Source organism: Solea solea, chromosome 18 (genome assembly GCF_958295425.1).
Source record: "Solea solea chromosome 18, fSolSol10.1, whole genome shotgun sequence".
Lineage (NCBI taxonomy): Eukaryota > Metazoa > Chordata > Actinopteri > Pleuronectiformes > Soleidae > Solea > Solea solea.
In genome coordinates, this window is record NC_081151.1 from 2,257,474 (window position 1) to 2,281,603 (window position 24,130).

At 43.8% G+C, this 24,130-nt stretch overlaps 3 protein-coding genes across 7 annotated transcripts in view; 1 reads left to right on the plus strand and 2 right to left on the minus strand.

Moving 5' to 3' along the window:
- Nucleotides 1-12,920: 12,920 nt before the first annotated feature.
- bsdc1 (BSD domain containing 1) lies at nt 12,921-19,195 on the minus strand. 2 transcript variants are annotated; one of them, XM_058614809.1, is made up of 11 exons: nt 19,037-19,195; nt 18,426-18,480; nt 17,628-17,744; nt 17,368-17,535; nt 17,098-17,152; nt 16,760-16,875; nt 16,571-16,639; nt 15,992-16,076; nt 15,414-15,902; nt 14,704-14,807; nt 12,921-14,616 (listed from the first exon to the last, which is right to left on the minus strand). In XM_058614809.1, the coding sequence occupies exons 1-11, from the start codon at nt 19,045-19,047 to the stop codon at nt 14,587-14,589; spliced, it is 1,299 nt and encodes a 432-aa protein (XP_058470792.1). In that variant the 5' UTR covers nt 19,048-19,195; the 3' UTR covers nt 12,921-14,586. The 2 variants fall into 2 exon arrangements, with proteins under 2 accessions (XP_058470792.1, XP_058470791.1); XM_058614808.1 differs by lacking the exon at nt 19,037-19,195 and adding an exon at nt 18,770-18,828.
- Nucleotides 15,815-24,130, plus strand: part of fndc5a (fibronectin type III domain containing 5a) — an 83,197-nt gene continuing 74,881 nt past the window's right edge. For 2 of the 4 annotated variants that reach the window (XR_009233734.1, XM_058614811.1), the window contains exons 1-2: nt 18,912-19,143; nt 19,239-19,289. Coding sequence is in view for 2 of the 4 variants with exons in the window: in XM_058614811.1 (XP_058470794.1) it covers nt 19,239-19,289 (51 nt within the window). In the remaining 2 variants the exon portion in view is untranslated. The other 2 variants (XM_058614814.1, XM_058614812.1) reach the window with 2 other exon arrangements.
- olig4 (oligodendrocyte transcription factor 4) lies at nt 22,469-23,766 on the minus strand. The gene has a single exon (XM_058614810.1). The coding sequence runs from the start codon at nt 23,553-23,555 to the stop codon at nt 22,767-22,769; it is 789 nt and encodes a 262-aa protein (XP_058470793.1). The 5' UTR covers nt 23,556-23,766; the 3' UTR covers nt 22,469-22,766.

The window sequence follows — 24,130 nt, forward strand, 5'->3', positions numbered from 1 at the left end:
AAGGTCACGGGCAGAAGGGAACTTTACGGGGACATCATTCCATCATTTCTGCTGTGAGTGTGAAAAAATGCAGCTTTTTCCAACATCCCAACATTTTGATCCCGTGGCCTCAAGTGGCTCCCGTCCCAAAACCCTTTTTCTCCTGGTGTAAACACTTCCATATGTGTGTGTAAAGCATGTTGAGGAGTGGACCTCATAAGCAACCACAACTCTCCAAAGTGTAGACATCCAACAAAACATCTGTGATGATTCATAATCCAAGTCTTCATTATGCATGCAGCACTGTGCACATGGGGACGGAGAGTTTGTAAATGAAGGGAGAGAGAGAGAGAGGGGAGAGGGGGGAGAGGGGGGAGAGGGGGCGCATTAAAGGGGAGAATGTTGGAATGAAATGTGTCTTGTCGACAAAAGTGAAAAAAATCCTGAGGTTTTGGCCGTGGACCAGAGTTCAGGGTGGGGACGTTTATTGTGATATTCTGCTTTTGGCGCTCCAGCTCGTTCTCCTCACTCCCGAGTGTTGAGTGGTCAGAGAGTTCAGGCCCTGGACATTAAAAGGCTGCACAGGACTTTAATTCTTGTGTTTTAGAATTGTACACAGTGGAAAGATGTGATGTGATGTGATCGTGGGCAGCTGATGCACTGAGCTGCATGTGGATTGAGACGGTCAGGGATGTAGTTTGACCTGAAGGCTCTTCATGGCAGAAGCAGCAGGTGTGGGTCATCAAGGCCATGTTCATGCAGGTCACTCATTAACTTATCCAATCTTTGCACATCAGTGAATCTCACACCCAAACCTGAGGCTACATCCGTATGTTTTCATTTAAACGTCAGATACACTGTGTTTGTGTTTCAGTGTAAGTATTTAATCTGCTTCAGTTTCAGAATATTACTCACATCACAACAACAGTAAGAACAAGGATTTCAGTTTTTCAGACCAACGGCAAGGTGAAACTTCTGATTCACCTGAAACCCCAAGAATGCTGTTTTTAGAATGTCTTTAACTGCAACATAAACGTATTAAAACAGCATATAGTCTATGCCTACTGTACACTAAATGTCATTCAGCCACTACATCCCAATTTCTTTTGCATTTAAATAAATTGTGGTACTTTTGGTTCAGGAGGCTGTGAATTAATCATTTTATCTCCCAGCACAGAAAGTAGTGGGTTTGTTATCTATGTGGTCTTTTAGTAAGCGATCATTAGAGGATGTGCCACTGGAAGCACTTCTCACAATAAGTGGCTCCAGCACTGAGCCTCATGTTTGACTGCAGTGAATACGATTACACTTCACTTATTTATCATTTATTAAACTTGTCAATGAAGAGCTCATGAATCACAGGGCAGGCTGAGAGCAAAGAGGCGGAAAATCAGAATGCCAAAATGGTTTTATGTGATAAATGGCTTCTGTGCATGTGTGTGTGTGTGTGTACTTGTATTTCTTACCTCTTTAGGACCAATAGAGAGCAAAACCTTGTCCTAATGAGATTAAACCTCATTTCTGAGGAACTGGTTAAGTTTAAAGCTAAGGAATGAACTGGTTAAGATTGGGGATAACGCTTTGGTGAGGCTGTCCAAAACAATTACGGCTGTCCTCAATACTTTACTTTACTACGAAACAATGTCGTTCAACTCAATAATAGATGAAGAGATTTGATGCAGTTGAAATCTTTTTTATTTTCAATTACAAATTAGAAAAAAGTGTCACTGCTGACCTTCAATAGATATTTCATAAAATATAAAAAAATATCATTTTATGACACAGGAAAATGATCATTTCAGATCTACCTTCTCGTCATTGTGTTTATTATTTATACGCACACAGTCTTCGCTCTTCTTAGCCCAAAATTGTAATATATTAACTTTGCAAATGTCTCTCACTCCCTCTCTAACAATGAGAACTTAATAAATGAATATTATAATTTCACTAATGGAAGAATTTAGAGCATCTTCTTGTCTTTCTGCCCAGTGTCCGTGTGTTTGCCAGTAACAAAGTAACGGTGTTAGATACGTCTAACAGCCGGGGAGGAAACAACCTCCCCGGCTGCTTCCCGAGTCCCGACCACAGTCTGGGAGCTAAAGCAGGAAAGATGAACAGCCGCGATAGTTGCTATCAGCATCAGTTTGAAGACACTGTGAGGAAGCAACAGCGCTGCAGTTTCCTCAAAGCCATTCATAACGTGAACAGACAGCACATCAATCACTTCACAGTACAGTATATGCAATAAGTCAATATGCACAATGTATTCCAATGCTGAGTTGCATCATTTATTTCTGCTTTGCCACGAGGTTTGTATTATGAAGCGTCTTCAGGAAATGAATATAAATATAAATGTGTGTTTTATAAAGAGGAGAACCCCTGACTGTCATCGCTCCTCTTCCTCCTTCCTCCTCATGAAATCTCCTAACTTTGAGGAGAATGTGGAAACTCCAGCCTTGTTGGTGAACGCTAACCGTCAAATTTTAGAATACTCTGGGGAGCACTGACACTAAAGTTTTACACGTCATGTGCACGACTGGACACGTTTCATAAATAATTGATAAAAGTGGATTAAAAAAGTCATTAAATAAATGTTGAAAACTGTGAGCTTAAAAGACTGGAATACTTTTGCTGTCTTGCTTTGTAGAGGCAAACTGAACAGTTAAAATAACCAGCTGTTCTATTCCAAATGAAAACATCTGGAGTGCGATGATTGGTGTCAAAGGTGTTTGAGCTCATCTAACAGGGCAGTGGTGTGGTTTTACATCCACAGAAACAAAGGAAGGGAGAATATTTCCACTGAGCGGAATGAAATCAGACATGCAGTCGGTCTGCGGGGGGGAGCGTGGGGGAGGAGGGAGGGGAGGGGCAGAGAGGGGAGAGAGTGGCAGGGAAAATGCAAAAAGAAAGGTCGGATTTCATGTCGTCATCCATCATTTTTACAGTTAGGAGTTGCAGGTTTTGGGTTTTAGCCGTGAAGAGTGGGAGGTAAAGGGGGCGGGAGACAGGGGAGAGAGTGAGTGTGTGTGTGTGTGTGTGTGTGTGTGAGCACGGGGGGGAGTGTGCACATTTAAGATAAACTGGTGTGATGAAAAAGGAGCCCTCGGCCTTGCAGTGGTCCTCATCATCCATCTGCTGATGTCACCTGTGTGTGTGTGTGTGTGGAAGCTCAGTCTATGAAGTGACCCTGCAGTAACGCCTGTAGGCACTGAGCAGGGAGGTGATATGGGATGTCAGGGCGGGACGGATGATGCTTCGCAGGCTTCTCCTCTGCCTCACACTAACTTGTGTACGTACACGCTCTCACACGCACGATAATGGCTTTTCGTATCGCGTAGCACTTTGTCAAAGACCGACGACCCCACCTGCTCGTGTTCAGCCCTAACCTGGAGCCTCTCCAAACACCAGGGACAGCAGGAGGAGGAGGAGGAGGAGGAGGAGGAGAGGAAAAGAGGAAAAAGAGTGGGCCAGAGAGCCAGAGGTATCATTACCTTTCCATTTCACTTGATGAAACCCATTTGGCTGGATTAGTTTCACACTCTCAATGGGACCCTGAGGTGCAGGGAGCCTAGAACAGGATTAGTGAGCTGCAGTGGGCCGCAAACAGCCTGCTGATGAAGAGGAAGACCAGGCTCTGTGCACTGGCTCCGCCTTCCTCCACAACAAAGGGACGCTGCTGATTTCTGCAGAGTAATGGAGGCAGGGCTTCATGCCTGGCAGGCAACAGACATGTGTGTGTGTGTGTCTGTCTGTCTGTCTGTTTGTGTGTGTGTGTGTGTGTCAACGACAGAGAGTGTATCTGCACAGAGAGCCGGCCGAGTTGCCATTCTGAAAGAGAATGAAGGATGATGATGTAGAGGATATTACATCTAGGAAGCAAAACCACTTGATAATGAGTTTCTCTTGCACTCTCTCTGTATGTGTGTGTGTGTGTGTGTGTGTGTGTGTGTGTGTGTGTCTGTGTGTGCGTGCGTGTGTGTTTGTCTGTGTGCGTGTTCACACCTGTGGGCTCTGTCATATTTGCACCTAATTATCTGCAGCATAAATCAACAGTGGGTGCATTGCCATGGCAACCAGTGGTAGGCAGGGTGGTGATGATGATGATGATGATGATGATGGTGGTAGTTGGAGGACGCCAGAGCTATTTCATTAACCTTTAAAGGACTTGGTATTTATTTTAGTATCAGCACTATGAATATAAATGTGTTTCTTTGTAAAAGGGGAAATAAAACCGGGTAATAAAACGTCTGAGGACCCCGTTAAGGTCTGTCTGTCTGTCTGTCTGTCTGTGTGTGTGTGTGTGTGCGCGTGTGTGTGGTGGTTGCATGGTCAGTCTCTCACTTTGGTCCGCACACAGCTACCTCATTAACTACAGGACGCTTTGCCAAAGAATTTGGAGCAGACAGTGTGTGCAGGACGAATACTAATGACTCTGGTGATTCTCTGACTCGCTTCTTTCTTCTTCTTTTTTTTTTAACTCTCCCAAAAATTGTGTGTGTGTGTCCAGTGCTTCGGTGAACAGGATTAAATCATTTATTGTAACAAGTGTAATAATGAAATACAGTGTTCAGCAAACAGGGGGCGCCCTGTAAGACTAAGCCCAGACGATGACGATGAAGACGATGGATTTTTAGCAGTGTGAGGCAGCGCTGGTGTAGCATGATATTAGTGATGGAGGAGAGTGTTGTTTGAATGGACCATCGTAGTGTGAGTGTGGTGATTCCTGCATGAACTCACTCAAACTGACTTTGAATTGAAGAAAAACCAAGTACATGACTCATTTCTCTTTTTGACCACTGTAGAGAAAGAGTCCCCTCATCTATAGGCAAGAAAGGGAATGGTACAGTGTTCATTCTTATCAGCGTCGTCTCATCTTCAGAAACTGGACTCACGCTGCGATACGCTGTATTTCATATGAATCTGTGGGTTTCTCTTAACCAGAGGAGGAACATGTTAGGTAAACTTCCTCTGTATGTTTCTACATCTACATTTAAGCATTTAGCAGAGGGATAAGCTTGGAAAGAACGTCTTCTTTGTAGCTTCTATGTTTCCAGCCTCTTGTCGTACAGCACCAGGTCTAAAGTTCCCAGAATGAAGTCAGAATTTGGTAAAACTGCTCATTCCTTCTGTGCAGTGTGGACATGGAATGAGCCGCAGACACTTGAACCTTCTGTAAACACATTCAAAGTCGCTTTATGGACCGTGGATCATGAAAGAAACATGCCGTTGTTTTACGAAACCTCTTTAAGGATCATGTTGGTATGGCCTGTATAAATCTGCACTTTAGTATATCTCTCTTTTAATGACCTCCTTTTAACTTTTATGTTCTGTTGCGAGTTTTATATCTGGAATTGTCTCGTCTCTGTTACTATTTGTATCTATCGTGACCAGGACTCGCTGGAAGAAGACATCTTGTATCAAGAGTTTTTGGAGCTGGCATGCTAACATGCTAACACATCTGGTGATACCAGTTATTGACACGAGTTTTAGAAGTTTTACAAATGTGTAAAAACAAAACTCTGTTTGGAAACAACAACAATATAATACATAAAGATGCATGCACCAATGTCATTAGTTTAATGTTGACATGTGGCGATTAGCGATTAGCTCGAAATCATGTTTTGACACCATTAAGGATACGTGTATTTTGCATTTTCTGAAAACTGCTTTAATGACACGTTACATGTTAAAGATCCGTATCTAAGCCAGTGTAGCGTTGAGTTACTTCAAACCTGTGATAAGTCGCTCAATGTTCAGTCCTGAAGAACATGTGACATTTTATACAAAGGACTTAAATTGGTCAATTTGCTGAAATTAGATTCCCGGCACACCAGAGAAACCTGGATCCTCTTTCATTCGCTCGGAGCTGTAAGTAAATCTTTATGTTGGAAATTCTTCCGACTGCTCAGTGGTGGACGGAGGCCGATCAGGAATCACAGCGTCCTGTAGTGTAAAGACAAAAAAACAGGAGGAATGAGTGTAGCATCGTTTCAAAAGGACTCTCGTGGATGTGTTAGATTGTCCCGTCAACGAACAACATCATCAGAAGCAGACAAAGAGCCAGCACTGGCAGTATTTGCCTCCGGGGCAACAAGGGCAATGGAGAAGGCTGTCTTTGTGTGCCGGGGTCGTGACTGGCTGCTTAAGAAGGGCATTCTCCAGATGCCTCAGCTGTGAGTGAAACCTCTGTGACCACTGGCAATTCAATTGTACCACAAGATTTCTTGGTGACTAATCCACAAATGGGCACTCAGTGAAAACGGCTCGGCATCCAGGGAGTAATGAGCCAGAGGTGGTGAGGAGGGGTGAGGAGGGGGTGAGGAGGGGGTGAGAGGACAGAGAGAATCTCTGCAGAATAAACGAGGAAAGAAGAAAAGATGAAACAAAAGAAACTTGATGATTCAGATCATTGTGGCCAGAGGAAACTGTAGAACGCACACACACACACGTGAGGGTTCTGGGATCTGGATTGTTTCAAGCTCTGTGAAGAAAGGCCTCTCTGAGATGACACCTCCCTCCTTTCATGGTTCCTCTCCACACACTCTCACAGCCCGATGAGGACTCTCATTCACACACTCGGGACAGGAAGCGAAGGTTTGAGGAATCCCATGGAAGTGGTCCGCGTTGATGCGCTCTCACTTCAAAGTGCATTGAAAGAGCGGCGTTTTGTTCCCAGTGAAAGACGACGGAGATCTATGAGGGCAGTGAGTCCCGGCATCGACTGAACTCTCACTCAAGTTATCACAAGGATTCCCAGTGACAGTTTCCAAGTAATTACTACTGTGTGGAAGAATACGAGGCGGTGGGTGGCGCTAATTTGTACCCACTGTTACACAAAAATGTGCGACTCCAAAGGGACCAGTGGTGAGGAAAGAAAGGAACAGTTTCCATAGTAACCGTTTCCAGTCTTTGCTTGCTCTCAGTTCTGTTGATTCGCTCCCTTTTCTCTCTCTCTCTCTCTCTCTCTCTCTCTCTCTCTCATGGATAAAATCAACTTTAGTAAATAAACAGTGCAAAGGTGGGAATTTAACGGCGTTCATTAATGTTTAAAGAGAAGAGGGCGGTGAGGTGTTTTGCTCTACTACAGGATTGGCACAAAAACAAAAACATCAACAAAAAGCAACCGCAGAGAGTCACAAATCCAGACACACCTGCAGACAAAAGCTTTCAAAACTGGACACGCAGCAGCACAATTCCTGCCCTATATTTCATATTTAATCTGCTGTGCAGGAGGATTTCTTGGCCCAGTGCACTGTGTAATCTTGTCGAAGGGCAGATGGCACTCTTACACAGTCAAGCAGATCCTCTGGATTGGGACGATGATGAGGAGGAGGAGGAGGAGGAGGAGAGAGCTCTCCAGGGGCGGCCAGCAGCCGAGCCAGGATCAGCAGGTTTGGCTGACCTGTGGCAGCAGACGAGCCCTTCACCAGCTCAGACCTAGAAATGACTTTCCACAGTGGGGGTCGACACCAGACACAATCGCAGGCCAGGATTAGGATTAGCCATGATTCTGTGTTCCCTTTTTACTTCTTACATAAAAACACACACACACACAAACACACACCTCTTAGATCCTCTATCTCTCTCTTCCACACATCGAGACTCTTGTTGTTTTGCATCATTCACTGCAGACAGCAGATATAATGAAGTTGATCATAATCACTAAATATAAACCGTATAATCATTTTTTGAAGAAATTTTTTTTAATTATCAGTTTAGGTACCATTATTTATTTCATGAATTGGCTGATTAACATCATTTTACACTTGTTATGCTGTCAGAACCTTGGTAAAATGCAGGACACTACAGTACAGAGCGTTGTTCTATAGATGTTTATTTAAGTTAAACAATTTTGTTTTTATCTGAGTGAAAACAGAAAAGCAGCCAAATATAACGGCCAAAAATTGGCTCTATAAACAATTTATGGGCCGCAGCAAATGCTGAAGGTGACATGATGAGCATGACAGTCTTTCATCGACACAATGACGGACACTTTGTCGTCTTCACCGTTAAAACAATCTCACCTTGAGTTCACCACACATCAGATGAAAGGCGGGAGTGTGTGGTCCTCTGATTACACCGGGGAGGGACAGACAGAGACAGAGACAGAGAGAGATGAATGGGTCTGCTAGTGTCCCAGAGCAGAGAAGACTGGGAATAAATGAAATGAAAGAATGAATGAATGGGACAGTAATGAAAAGGAGAGGACAGAAGGGACCGGAACACTCAGAGCGGTTTAAAGAACTGGAGACGAGAATAAAACGACAGCAGCTGAGGTCCGTGTGTTGCACACAGGTGGGTTTTGAAGAGAGATTTAAAAAAACGTCTCTTACACTCATGATTTCACACAACTCTCTCTGTGTTTCTCAGTAAACAGGAGTGTTTAGATCTCTTGTTGCCTGGCGACGTTCACACACTGCACACAGGAAGTGATTCAATTGATGTCAAAGGCAGATGGAGGCCACAGGAATATCGCACGGTGAAAGCAAGACGGCTGCAAGCAGGTTTAGAGTGTGAAAGCAGTCATGTCATGTGGCCGGATCAACCTCTTCCTCACTGAGTTCTGTGGTCGCACACACCTGAACTGTAAAGGTGCATCCGTCTGTTGATCCGTTTACACCCTGAGCATCAAACCTCACTGAGACTCAGAGTCAGGGACTGAGTTTAAACCCTTTATTTGACCTTTAATCTCATGCTAAGCTCCTGCTCCGTCAGCTTGAAGTCATGATCTCACTCTGAATAACTGAGTCACGCAGACTTGGCCGTAGATGTTTAAACTAACTCACGATTTTATGATGCTTTGTAGAGGAATGTGAATGTGCTGCTGACGTTTGTGTCAATGAGGATTCTTCCTGGATGAAGGTGTTTATGTTGTGTGCATTCACAGATACAAGTAACAAGTGGTTATTGGAGTTATCGTCACTGTTGCCTGTCTGTCAGTCGTCTCACACTAATGCACACTAATGAGTGGTTGCCATGACACTGGCTGATAACATGCTTGTGTTGAGACTGGACGGATGAACCTAACAATGTCCTTAATCTGTTTTAATCTTTATTGTAGACAGAAGAAGAAGAAAGTCTCGACCTGAGCAGGACTGTTCAGATATCCACACACGATTCTGAACTCAAAACCATATCCCAGTGCAGACGTGACACAATGTGCCGTGCAAGAGCTTCACAGGACAACTCACTTTCCCATATGATGGCAGAGAGGGAGAGAGAGGGAGAGAGAGAGAGAGAGAGAGAGAGAGACCAACGCACACAGAAGGAGAAAGACAGAGACTGATGTACAGAATAGTGAGCGCTTGTTCGACCAAACATTTGCTTTGGCAGGCCTGGAGTAGAGGGGCGGTCTTCTCCCGGTCCCCTGACACACATCCAGAGGAGCCCCTCTGTCTTAACCATAAATCTGAATGGAGTGGGAGTTATCATGCTCTCCCCCCTGCTCTCCTCCCCCCTCCCCGACTAAACCCCGCATTCCTCCCAGACACCGCTTCATACAAACAAAATGGCCAGTTCCCACCATCGACATTGGGAAAGGCGATGGTTTGTCATGGAAAAATCCTGAGGCATCTCAAGAGTCCCTTTTTTTTTTTCTTCTTCTTCTTCTTCGTCTTCTTTCCCCTCACATAGATCCATACTTTCTCTCTCTCTCTCTCTCCCTCTCTCTTTGTGGCAACAGAGTGGAAACTGTTGGACACACAGTTCACACAAAGATGTCACTTCCTATCAGCGGGTACAGCGAACGTCAGGATAAATGAAGCGCGCGTGTATATCATCTCATAATGTGACATACACGGAGCGTACACAGGGCACAGATGCAGGGATGCACACACACACACACACAGAGAAACAGAAACAGAAAGGGTGTGAATGTGGAGGCCGGTCATTATTGAAAACCCTGGTAACACATTCCATAAGAGGCTGCCTCCTCCCTCAGAGGGAGTCTTTTGTGCTTTTTGAAAGGCAGAGGGGTTACAGGGTTTCTCCCTTTAGGGTGCAGAGAATAATACTTGCTCTTAATACAATGACCTCATCCCGACTCTCCCTCTCTCTCTCTGTGTGTGTGTGTGTGTGCGTTTGTGTCGTAGAAGTGTACATGTGTGACTCACTGACGATCGTGCGTCTGTGTGGACCAGAGCTGGAAAGAAAGTGAAAAAAAAGATGGAGAAAGCGTTTGTTCAAGGATGGATTACAAGAGGAAGGGGGTCGGGGGTGCAGGGGGGGGCAGGAGGAGGGGGAGGAGGAGGGAGAGGGAGGGGTGGTGATTTAGCAGAGATCCTCAGGAGGGACATATTTCTCTCCACAGCCTGATTGGCGTCCTCCCTCCTCATTGTCTGTGAAATGATCTGTACATGACACTGGTGAAAGCTGGTGGAAATGTGAAGCACACACGCACACGCACGCACACACACACACATGCACACACACACATGCACACACACACACGCACACGTGTAGTGCCAGGCTGAGGGAGCGCTCGGCTTCGACAGGAAATTCCTTTACAGCCTTTCTGCTGACTCAGGCCTCCGAGTGGGAACAGAGTGGGGATGAATGTAACGTATATGGTGTCTGTGTCCGTGCAGTCAGGGCAGCATGTGTGGAAGACATTAGCGTGAGAGGGTGAGAGGGTGAGAGGGTGATCTGTGGGTTTTTTTATTAAAGGTATGCACACAGTTCAGTGCGGTGAAGGCACATGAGATCATTCTGTGTCACTGTGTCATTACAGCTGCAGAAACACGGCCTTTGTGTTTAGAGTCATACTTTTTTTTATTGAATACTCACAAGAGAGGAAGTTTTGTAGGTTTTATTCATCCATTAAAACGTCCGGCGTTCATCTTTCCTTTGGTCTGATGCTGTGTTAGTCCTGACATCGTATACGACTGCAACTAACAGTTGTTTTATTGATTATTGATATATCTGTCGGTTATTTTCATGATTGACTGATCGGTTGTTTCATTTAGAAAGTGCAGAAAAATGCACAACATAAACATTTTTGTCCATAAATCAAAGAAATGCAGTTTACTGTCATAGAGGAGATCATTGTGATTGACTACTGTCGCAAAGGATCAATGATTGGTATACTTACTGCATATATAAGGCACTACACGGACTACTGCCGACCTACATTTGTACCTTAATCACACAGAGAAGTGCTGATCCTTGGGGTAAAAGGGCTTTTGTCCATTCTGCACCTTCTGCATGGAATATGTTGCAGGGGCCACACGGCTGGTGTAGCGGTTAGAAGACCCGGGGTCGCGACCCAGGTGGAACAAGGGTCTTTCTGCATGGAGTTTGCATGTTCTACCCGCGTGTGCGTGGGTTTTCTCCGGGTTCTCCGGCTTCCTCCGACAGTCCAAAAACATGCAATATGGGGATTAGGTCATTTGGACACTCTGAATGGACCATAGGTGTGATTGTGAGAGTGGGTGGGTGTTTGTCTCTATGTGTGTTTCTGTGATGGACCGGCAAACTGTGCAGGATGTGCCCACAGCTCCCCCCACGACCCTCCTGTGGAGGATAAAGCGGTAGGAGATAGATAGATAGATGGATGGATGTTGCAGAAAGACTGGAAACTAAAAGTTTCTTAATCTCCTGGTTAAATTAAAAACTAAAAACATACACCAGAACATATTCAAATCCAAGAATCATCTGGAATCTCAGAAATTATAATTGTGTATATTTAAACAACTGGTTAATTAAGTAATAGATGAATAATTGACTTGTGGTCACACATCGCAGTAACCGAATGACACGTGGCGTCGCCATCACTCCCGTTCACAACCACGCCCTCGCCGTGTGCAGCAGGCAGCGGCCATCTTTACTTTGTTGTGTGTGGCACAGGTGTTCCTGCACTGTGACCTACATTAGCCCAGCTGATGTCACCACAAAGAGCATTTTCACTGACGCTTCCTTTCATTCATCAGATTAACAGCAAACCGAGAGATTCTGTGAGTTTAAAAACATCTTTGAAATCTGGAGAAATCAGTTTATTCATGTGTTAATGTCTGGTGATGAGCACACACATGTGGCCTCTGTCTGTGAGATGGATGCTGCAGCTGAAAGAAAAGGAGTGGCAGCTTTTGATGGGCGATGCCTAAATAGAGCTACAGCGCCATCATGTGATATTTTCACTGTACTGCAGGCCAGCGTCACAAAAAAAAGAACAAAAAATGAATCTTGGACACATAAAGATTGGAATTTTTTGAAGCCTCAGTGACCCGTGTGGTTGTTACCAGCATTTTTGGAGGAATGTGTTGAAAACTCAGATATTTCCGTGTGATGATACGACAGATGCACAAAAACAAAGTCATGGGTTTGAGAACTTTGCTCGGTGTGAAATATAGTTCAGCTTCAATGAAAGCAAACCAGACTGTTTGAATTCTAACTGTGTTTTGACTTCACGTTAAAATCTAAAACATAATAATGTTATCTTTATCCATATTTGGGAGTTTCTTGCTGTATAAATCTGTACAGGGGCACAAACGGCAATTAACCAACTTTAAGTAGTTTTGGGAAACAAATTCTTTATGGTTTTTATTTTAATTTCAACATAAAAAAATGTGTTTCTACACAGTAGCCAAACATTGTGGAAGCGGAGTGCACATTAGGTGGTGGTATGAGCAAACACTTTTGGTATGAGCGGTGATTTCCTGTGCGTCGCTCACACTGTAATTGAAGAAACTCAGTGCGCCGCTAATTATAATGCTTGTGTCGCCAATGTCTGCTTCCAACACACCACACTGGGGTTGTTTTTTGTTTTGTTTTTGCCATGAATCCTTTAATGATGATCATTTGAAAAATAGAGTGAAATACTTTGACTTTAAAAAGAAAACAAAAAACAGAACTTTAACAGCTTGGAAAACAGATGTGTGTCGAACAGCTTTGATTAGTCCAGAGTGTGGATGTGACAGGAATTACACAACAGAGAAGAACAGACATGCAACACAAGCAAATGTCTTTATCAGAAACAAAAAAACAAAAAACATAGAACTCAACGGTAACTATCTGCACAAGGTTTGCATCATGTTATTGCACAGACATGCAATCCAAAGCACATAATACAATAATTAAGCATTTATTTTTAGTATAAATATTACACTTCTAGGCTCTTGGCTTTTTTTTCTCAGCTACATTACAAATGAGGGCACGGGAAATTAGAAAAGCATGGAGCATGCTCACGTCGCTATTTTGTCTATTTGGCACACAGCCCGCCGAACTCTGTCATTTCAAAACAGGAGCCAAGAGGGAAACTAAAAAAAACAAAGCTATTTGTGTAAATAACTCTCAATCTCAAGTCGAGTTCATTTTTACGTCACGACCCGTTTCAATTTGCTTTAACGGGTCAAATAGAACTTCTCTCTCAATAACTAGTGATAACTGATGAATTCCCTCTTACCCGAATAAGAACTTAAAGTGACGGAGAGGAACGCGTAGCCTTCAATTAATCACAGTGTGACAGAGAGAGAGGGGAAAAGAACAGATGATGGTTGTGTTTTTTTTGGCGACCTACTTACAACACAAATATTTGGATAACATGACCACACGCCTGTGTTATCTCTAGCGTTAGGAGTGAATCAAAAACAAGTCGCTCTCTGTGAATGAAGGCCAAAGAGTTCTCCTTTTTGATTTTGAAAGAAATTCACTTGCATATTACAGACGAAAAAGAAAGCGGATTTAAATCAATCACTGTCGTTCCAAAAATCACTTGCTTAGAAAAAGTGAGAAGCAGCATTAGAGTTTATGGCTATTGTGCAGCCTGCATTTAAATCATTACCCAACCTAAAAAATACTCTTTAAACACAGGACTGTGCAAATGTCTTAGGGTTGTTTTAATGACCATAAAGTCAAATTGTGTATTAATCACTGTATTGGATCACATCCAGAAACATGTATGCACTTCTAAAATAACAAACTGCTTCTCCAGGTTAGCGTGTCAAGCATTTACTGTCACCTACCCTAACATTTGAAATATAACGACACCCTTTTGCAGCGACCACTAATTTTGTGTTACTGGTAAAACTTTAGCTCATCGACAGCTTGCTGTTATACACAAGAGCCACTTTCAGTCATATCATTACAATTCAAATGCCAGTGATTAAAGAATTTGACAGAAAAACAAACTACAAAGCCGATGGTGCCCTAAGACTTTTACACAGTACTGTATATATCAGATTATTTAGGTATTTAATGGCAAAAAGAAAAGTGGGGAAAACAGCTCTTCCTCTGCTGCTATGGAACGTATCACATTCTGCCCTATCACTGCATTTCCTTAGGCTTGAAAGTCAGAATGATTACAACCTTGTCCATGACTTGTGTCATAGGCTCTAAGTTAGAAATTACTCCAAGAAATAGTCAACACCGGAGTCATTAACCCTTGCTAGCTGAAGGAGCAGTCTAATTCTTATTGCCTTGGTCTTCCTGTTGTGTTCTCTCTCTCTCTCTTCAACAGGTTCACCAATATGGTCCAAACCCGTCAGAAAAAATCCCCTACTGACAATCATGACATGGCGACAGTGTGGACAAAGAGTTTAAAACACATTAAGCATGGTTCATCTGCCGAGAACTAGCTGTAATGGCGGGACAGAGTCGGTGTTGCAGTGGCTCTCATTCCCAGTTCTCCCAGTCTTCATCCAGCTGTGGAAAAATATAATATACACATTTGTAAAATATTCCCAAATGTTCCCAAATTATTCCCCATGTGACACAAATGCTGACACTCACCTCTCCGGAGTTTTCTATTTTAGAAAGCGCCATTTGGACTTCCTCCTCCGTCATGTCCAGGTCAAAGTCTTTCTCCCAGTCTTCGCTCACGTCAGTGCTCGACCCTGGAGGGAGGGGAAATAAATAAGGAACTCTCTGCGACGTTCACTCACACACACACACACACACACACACACACACTCCTGCTTCTTTTAAGCTGATACGGTGGGAAATTTGATTGTCATATAAATCCCGTTAAAGCAGCAGCGCGTGACTTTAAATATAAATGAATGCCCACTGCGTTAAACCCATTGCCAATTAAGTTTAACATAACATAATGCTGATGAAGCACATCATCTCCACATGACTCGCTCTGTGTGACGCCCTCTCTCTCTCTCTGTGCCAGTTTTTGTTTTTTAAGTTCCATTCGACGTGTTTTACGTCACCAGTGACGGAGGCAAGCGAGACCACTAAAAACCATTGTACTGGAAACAACAATAAGCGGCCATGAAAAGTTTCCACCTCTTCCTCGTCTTGACACTCTACTATTCATGTCACTGTCTTGAAAATACTCGTCTTGTCTTTGATTCATTGCTCTGCTCGCTCTGTTGCACTCAGCACATAGGTCTCTCCCTCTCTCGCTCTGGAGCTTTAAGGTTTATTTTACTCCCAAACCATAACAAAAACTTGATCACTGATCAGCCATTAGAAAAAAAGTGAAGTCACTGTACCTTTCTTGCCATTGTTAGATGGCGTAGACTTGCCGCTGTCAGAGTTGAGCTCAAACACTCTGAGGTCCTGTGGCCCGTCTTCTTTCGTCGCCTCTGGTTTGGAAGCGGCCTTCCTCACTGACGGCCCGTCGACAGGAACCTCCGGCTGGGTTACAGCCTGCACTTCAGCCTCAGGAGGTAAGTCACTCTTTTCAGGCTTCTGCTCTTCCTGCGTCGTTTCTACATCTACATCTTCCAAATGAGCTTCTGTCAGTTTGTCGGCCAGCTCCGCGGTACTGGGCTCCGGCCGCACTTCCACCTGCGTGGGCAGGCTCACGCTGTCGCTGCTCACCGAGAGCGTGGCGTCGCGCTCTTCACTCGGAGACAGGACGGGACTCAGCAGGGCCGGTGCTGTGGGAGTTGTCGAAGTCGTGAGGAACTGTGTCGAGGTGTTGTCCAGTGGAGGGGTGAAGTTGAACTGAGATGACGACGTGGTACCAAGGAAGTCATCTGAACGTAAAAGACAAAGAGTGTAAGTGAATGATTTCAAATTTCTCTTCGTTTTTTCCTTCTACACACCGTGAGTGAGACTAACTTACCTTCCTCTTCCTCCTCCCAGCCAAGGGTTTCTGTGTAGGTAGGCTGTTCTGCTCTCTGCTTCAGTGCTAATCTCCTCGCCTCCTCCTAAAAGACACAATCAGAGTGAACTTTTAATATTTTCAATAACAGAAAAAGAACTGCACTCTGTCTTTTGCATAATTTTGGTTAACTATGTAATGAAATGGTTTCACATTTGCTCTCCTTGTTACAAAACCCCACACTTTTCCATCACACATCTTTCATAGCCATTAACACACTGCCAGTACAATAGTATTGCCTAAGTAAGATGATATAATTCATGTTTAATGCTTTCAAATGCACAGCAGACAAGTGGAGCCACTTGCACTGATTTTTTAGGCTACAACAAATCAACATCTAGCAGGTTAAACTTGAGATACAACCATTTCTTTATGTTTGGGCAAAAATGTAATGACTCATGATTGTGCCCTTAAAATTACTAATGAAAAATAGCTCCACAACTGGTCAGCAGGTGGCACCAGAGACAATGTACTGAGGGTTACTGAGCAGATAAATGACACCTTGAGGTTAGTCAGCAGTTGATTACACAGCATGATTACCTGGTCCAACTGGAAAACTTTGTAGAAATACCTCTGCCAAAACTCTGAATGGGCTACAGCCGCTGGCACCTGCAGATGAAAAAGAACACAAGAACAAATCTATAAGTAATTATCTGGCTTGTTCATTTACATTAATATTCATGGACAAAATCAGTAAAAGTAATGGATGACAAAAGCATCTGTGCATACCATTTTGGTGTAAAGGGCTCGTATAGAGGGACTGTTGACCAGAAGCTCAGAGATTTCTCCTTTCTTATCTTCCAAACTGAAGATGGAGAGCCAGTTGTCAAACTGCTCAAGTGGCCCTGGACAAAATTAACTTCTAATTAAAATACACCTTAAATACACAGACATGTGTAAACCAGTAAGTGTACAAATTTAAAAGATTAGTAGCATTAAAGTCACACAATATGGATGAATAAAATGGAAAAGGCAGCTTTTAAAGTCAGATAACACAAACTTAATGAGCCATAACAGCAGTAACAATGACCAAGTTAACTCAAAACCCAAGAATGGGGATGTCTTACCATCAGGCTCATTGCAGTATGTAGCAGGATCAGCTTGCAAACTGTAGAGACGCGCCTGCAAGGAAAACAAATGCTTAGCTGTTGCTGCTTTGCATCAAAAAGCACATCCTGTGCTGACGTCCTTGGTCCTGCAACCTCTTACAACTACATCAGCCCTGAATCAACATATTGTGATACAAGATTTTCCATTCACGTGTCTTTCACACCAGGCCAGAAAAAAAACACATCACCGTCTGTCACAAAAACTCTCAAGTCCATACTCAAGCTCACCTTGGAACTGTCGTAAAGCTCCGTGGTTCCTGCTGCTGTTGCCACCAATGTGATGACATCACAGTCAATGGTTTTATCAGGGGGTGGTGCGAGTGTGTCTGTTATGACTCCCAAGAAACTAGAGAGGCTCTTCTTGACCTTTTCTGTGGCCTCTGAGGAGCCTTCCGCCTGAAAACAAACAACAGTTACTGTCAGTTCGTACGAAAGCAACACGTGCTGGGAGATCACAATCAATGACCCAAGTGAGGGGTTCAACTTACGGCCAGTTTGTTTTTGACAGCCGTGGCTGTAGCCACAATGGAGCAGGCTGTGTCATGTTGCACCACAGTGGAGAACTCAGTCAGGTCACGCTTTATAAACTCTAAGGCCTCAGTTGACTGTGAGGAAGAGAGACATATAATTAGGATTACAGCGTTCAACGTCATCATCTTCATGAGAATAGTTTTGGTTTTTTAAGGGCTAGGCAACATGACATTAAAGGCTGAAAAATAGAAACAGCTTTAACACATGACAAAGGCAACTTCAAACTTCCTGCACTGTAGCTGAGCTGACCTTACGTTTATCTAGGAATGAGGCAATAATTCAATAATATTATATGTTACAATAGAATTTTCTCTGATATCAATGTCACAAATATCCAGTATATCTTGATATAATGTTTATGCACTATGCAAAATCACTTTGAGACACAACACATGAGTGCAATTCAATGTCTTGCCTCAGATTTATGGAATTTTACTACGTTAAATATTGATTTTTGGATGTTTTTGCCCACTCTATGCATTTTATATCATCTACCTTTTCTTTGTACCTCTGCAACACTGTACTGTGCCAGTTTTATGTTGACACTTCTTTAGGCTGCAGCAGTATCTACCTAAATTACAACTCTTCCAAGTGACCACTGTGTCTTGTCACTTAAATCTGTGCAAAAACAATGGCAGTGGTTGAAGCTGAAGGTACATTTCTCTCAAAAACATGAGCTGAGACATTATAAATGTAGGAGAGCAGTTAAAGATAAAGTAAGACGCATTGATTTCCTCTATGCTGATGTGGATTACCTTGTCTTTGACGGCCTGGTAGCTCTGTTGAAGCCAGCCTCCCCACCAGCTTTCTCTGTGAGCACACACATTCAAACATCAGCTTCAGCTCGCAGCACAAACCCCAGAGTAAAGCACACAATAACCACCACAGCTGACTGACGTTGTATATCGATCAAATATTACAAATGACACTGGAGCATCGCTGACTGCTAGCCGCTGTCTTTCTCAAGCTAGCGTCCACATACACGTATACTAGCATGCTAAACGAGGTAGCGACCGTCAGTTATCAGGGCAGTGTAACCAAAACAGGTCGTCAGTGAGACTTTTGTAAGGCTACACATTCACAAACAAAACACACATACGGCTCAATGGTTGTTATTGCGGAATTACAGCTGCTGCACAGCATGGCTACGGAGGCTAAGCTAACGCTAGCCAGGCTGTGTTTTGGTAAACAAACGCACTTCCTGGACTGAATCCGGAGGCTACACAGCGCAACGCTGACATTAAACGATAAAGCCGAATCCGATTAGACAAACAACACAACGCGCAGCACGACACGCGCGTGGCACCGGAGCTCTGTGGTACATTATATTAGAAAACTTCAAATAAAACTGCGAGTTCACGCTCACCCTTCAGCCATCTTCAGTCGATGACATCATCAGTATTTACTGAACTCTCACCTCCCTGTGCAAGGCTCTGAAAAAAAACCACGTGGCAACATGACTTCCTTTCTGTGGTAAATAATAACCGTCACATGTGAAGAGAGAAGTGACGTGTTTATGGTTTAAATATTGGTTTCTTATCAGTTTCTAACCAGCAAATATTTGACAGATGCATCTATGGTGGCTGCGGAAGAACAAACAGGACGGCAACATCAAAGAGGTGCAGTGACTTTACTTAATTACGTCACAAGTCACTCAGACTTGTTGTTGTAACTTGTTATTCACAGCAGATATACATGGACAAACACATGTTTCATGAATAACATTAGTTATTGTTTCACTCTGCCAGGGTTGTGTATAAGAAAACAATATAGAAAACAATTGTTATTTTAAAATTGTACGTTTCCCATATGTGTTCTAATAAGATTTGTATTGACAGTCTGTTGAGCTCTTATATTCCCACATCTCTTGTAACAGCTGTTGAAGTCGTAATTTTCTTAGATAGATGGAGAGATGCCTTTAAGGAGGAAAAAAGGAAAACGTGTGGATCAGAGTTGTGTTTGAGGGCCACAGAAGACTATTGGAAATCATATTGGGCAATGCTAATCATCAGAGAGATCATCATGTGTATGATAAATTAATTTAAAACACATTTGGTGCAGATATAATACATGTTATATCTTGATTTTAGTGTTGGTAGAGGTATGTGCTATCAGAGTGCTGTCTCGTCTCTATAAAAATAAAAACAACCAGAAAGCACCAGGAGTTAAGTGAAATAACCATCCATCAGCAATTTAAACATATACAAGTGATCTTCTTTTAATTAAAACTCTTCTAATCAGTCTAATCTGTACATATAACTAAACTCATGTATCCAGCCTCTCTCTCTTCTTTTTGATCCATTATGCTGGTTAATTAGTGCTTAGTAATTCCAGCCAGAAACCCTCATGAGCCTCCTCCTCTCTGTTCATCTGTGGAACTACGCACATGTGAGCGTATCACATATGCGCGTGGAGCCCCAGCAGCAGCTGTGCTTCCTCCCTCATCAGTATTCTGGGTGACAAGGGGGCTGTGGGCTTTACTGAGCACAAAATGAAGAACAGGCAACAAGCCTCTGGAAGTGTGGATTCTCTTAATTGAGGTTCCCCTTTATCCAGACGTTGCACAATGCGTGCGTATGTCCTGCAATATGTCTCTTCTGTCCAGCCCTCCAATCCCCTTAATTGGCTCTTTCAGTCCCGTAATTACTGCTGTCAATGCAGTTTGTGCAGAGCCAAGTTGGGACAAGTACTCCTATATTGATCGGTAGCTGAAGCAGTTAACTTATCCATCTGTCTACATGCACACGGCATGTTTTTGCATGCCATTTCATTCACAAAGCGGGAATGTGTGTTATCTTTGCTGCATCCTTTGCATTGTTGATACACTCAAGGTTTTTTTTCACGAGGCCTCTGAGCTTAAATCAATCAACTTTTTCAAGTTTTAGTATCATAATCTTAATTATTTTATGAGACAGAAGACTGTAGACCTGTCAAATGTGTCACACTTATCTCTAGTTTTCAGTTGATTTGAATTAAAAATGATATTTGAATGCACAGAACAATGAAGTGGTTGAAACCGACACCAGGTATCACATATGATGTAGTCACACATTAATGATTAAAGTCATGTGATAAATAAAAGAGTATTTTAGTTAGTAAATGGTTACTAAAGCGTTTTTCAAAAGCCCTGTTTGACGCTATCATTTCATATCTGAGTGCTGCCTTCACCGTTGCTGAAATGAGCCTTTTCTGTATTGTTGTGTTTAATCTTCAGAGTTAATTGTGCACAACATTGTGACTAAAACCAGAGCTGCCACTGCTGGTTAGCGTATGCTAAAGAGCACTGGGATGACAGCAGTGGCCGTCCATAATGGCACACAGAGGACCTGCCCATATTGTATGATTTAAGAAGCATATCCATTACACACCACAGTCATCACACCCACAAACGCACACACACACACCAGGCTGCTGATGCTGTATCGTGGCTTAACACCATCTGGTGCCGATCAGGAAACACCAGCTTTGCACAAGTCACTGTCTCTAATTATCCACCTAAAGCAAAAGGAGGCAGATCCCCACTAATCTCCACAATGTGTTCTGCTTCCCATTCCCACCTGTGCCCAAATAAAGCAGTGGCCTTGTGGGAGGACCCAGGGTCTCTGTGTCAGGGGACCGGGGACCAGGTGACGCTGCATCGCCAGTCCCCACGACAGAAGCTCCGCCGTTTGGTTTGGCTGGCAGCTGCCTCCCCCCACTGAGACATCCCACAGCTGACAATCCCCCCGTACTGACAGGGGCTCTTTACAGTGTCAATAGCCTCATATATTAGAGCTAACCGCCTTTGTGGTGAGTGAGGGTGTCAGGCCTTTTGGCCCGACAGCGCTTGTTACCATGATGAAATGTAGATTGAATGGAGAGGGTCTGTGTCTCAGGCACGAGAGCGTGGACCCCCCCAGCCTTTGTGTCCCACGCATGGCTATTGTTAAGACCTATTCAAGGCTTTCAGGAAAAGGAGGAGGGAGGGGAATAAGGGAGGTGGGTGAGAATGAATGTTACATCTCTTCATTTCTCCCCTGATTTCCAACTCATCTGTCAGCCGTGGGAGGATAAGCATGTATTTTACACGCTTGATTTGTTGCTAAGTGAAGGCCAGCCATTGTCTGCTTGTTTGACTAAATCATGTTCATGGTAATCAGTGTGTATAGTAGCTGCGTTTGTGTCTAAGTGGTCAGCGAGAACCCCATTTTTTTTAACAATAATGCAACCAAATTTGCAACCAAATTTTAAAATTTGTGCTGCTAATATCGGAAATATTCATTAATAAGGAAAAAGGAATCTGGTGTGGTTTACCAGGAGCTTCTGTTCGAGTGTCCTCTGCTTTAAATTTGCCTTTTGTGTGCCTCTGTCCATGTTGTTATGAGACAGTGACAAATGTGTGGCATGGACCTAAGAACATGGCTATGTCTGCATCAGACAAAAGTGATGGGCCTTCCTGGCGCCTGTGTCGTCCTTTCATCTCCTACACCCTGTTGAGGTGAAGATGGATGGTCGCCTGGCTCAAGAGCGCCACATTCAACCTCTTTGCTGGTGTATTGTCTCGCCCTTCTGTCCCCTTTAATCTCAATAGGTTCATCTGTCCAACGCTGGTTAGCAACCAATGACACCCTTTCCTAATCATCCGTTTTTGTATGGCTCCCTTGTCTTTCTTAGCATCAATAAAAACCCCTTCTGTTTAGTTAAGTAGATGCTGCTGTGTGGTTCTTAAACAGCTGATGTGTGAGTACATGTGTAAAAGACTTGTTTTTCTGACCAAAGTTCAGGATCACATTCATGAAAATAACAAGGCAAACAAGAGTTGTTATTATTAAAAAAGATTTAATTTAGGAAAATAGAAATCCTGCACAATTGGTTCCATTTCTGACATTTTTTTCTCATCACCACAAATATCAGATAAATTAGAGTCTTTGCTCTTGCGATAAAATCCCATGTGCATTTACAATATTTCTATATAAAATCGAGAGAAAATAGCAGCAGTTAACATGGCAGGAGACAGGAGATATATACAATATGTACAAAGGATGGCACAAGCCAATATTTCAGTTTGTTGAACACTTTTCTGTGAACTGCTTGGTAGAGGGACCCCCCCCCTCCCCTCACTTGTTCATAGTCAGGCTGTGCAATGTTGAGGTAGTTGTGGGCAAAGGCTGGCAGAGTGAGCAGGGGCAAGGCATGCCAGGGAAGTGCCTGTACGAGCTGGTCAAGTGGAGGGGGTCCTTCAGGAGGCCCTGCACCGGACCATGAAAGCCCAGGAAGCTGGCAGTAGGAGGGGAATGCGGTGCTGCGGCTGAAGCAGGAGAAGATGAGTGATGATGCTGCAGAGTGGAAGGCGTGCTGACCACCAGGGAGTGCAGGGACTGGGCCAGTGGATGGAGAGGGAGATGGGCTGTTGTTGTAGGGTTGATTGAAGGGCGTGAGGCAGGGTGGGTAGCGCTGCGGCTCTGGATCGCAGCACTGCCACCATAAACATCACCCACCAGCTTCTTCATCTCGTCCAAAGAGCTGGACAGCATGAGGATGTAGTTGCGGGCCAACAGCAAGGTGGAGATTTTGGACAGCTTGCGGACGGAGGGGCCATGAGCGTAGGGCATGACCTCTCTCAGGCCGTCCATCGCCTGGTTGAGATCGTGCATCCTTTTCCTCTCACGACTGTTGACTTTCAGCCTCAGGTCCTGCCCCTCCTCCTTGTTGGGTTCAGACCTGCTCTTGGTCTTACCCTCGCCACTGCAGCGTCCCATCCTTCCGTGGCTGGTCTCGCTGTCTGCTCTGCTTTCATGGCAGTATGTCTGGAACATCTTGTTGGAGAAGAAGCTCCCAGCTGAGTCGTCCACCACCAGGTCTGGGGATGAAGAGCGGCTGCAGGTGGAGCCAGCGTCAGAATCCATCTTGGCTGAGCAGGAGAAATAAAAAAAAAAGAAAATGGGTCCAAAACTACGATTCTAAACACAGAGTTTGAGCTTGATGCTTCTCAGTTCTCAACTTTAAAGCTTTGCTAGTTCCCTTGTGTCACCGCAGTCCTGCTTGTCTTAGAGTTTGTGCTGTTTAATCTGATGATTAGTCTGTTCACAGGAGTGACTCTGTCCAAATTGTCACCCTCTAGGCCCACTGGGGTGTATTTATACTGCTGATGCAACAAAGGAACAATAAGCTGCATAATGAGACACTTAGAGCTGCAACCAATTGCAGAAGGGACCTACTTTCACCCCTTCTTACACCTCCTCCTTCCTGCAGCCCCCACTTCACCTTCCCACACCCACATTTAATTCCCCCAAACCCCTACACATTAACCAAATCGGGGGGGTGTTCACATGGTTAATCTGTTCATCCAGGAGTTAAACGGGACTGTGTTGAAGTTTTCTTTTCGACTGCTGTGCATGTTACAAACAAAATGTCATGATAAATGTTCAGTTTAGCAGGAATGACGTTGAAAGTGAAGCAAAAGTAAAAAAAAACAGTCAAG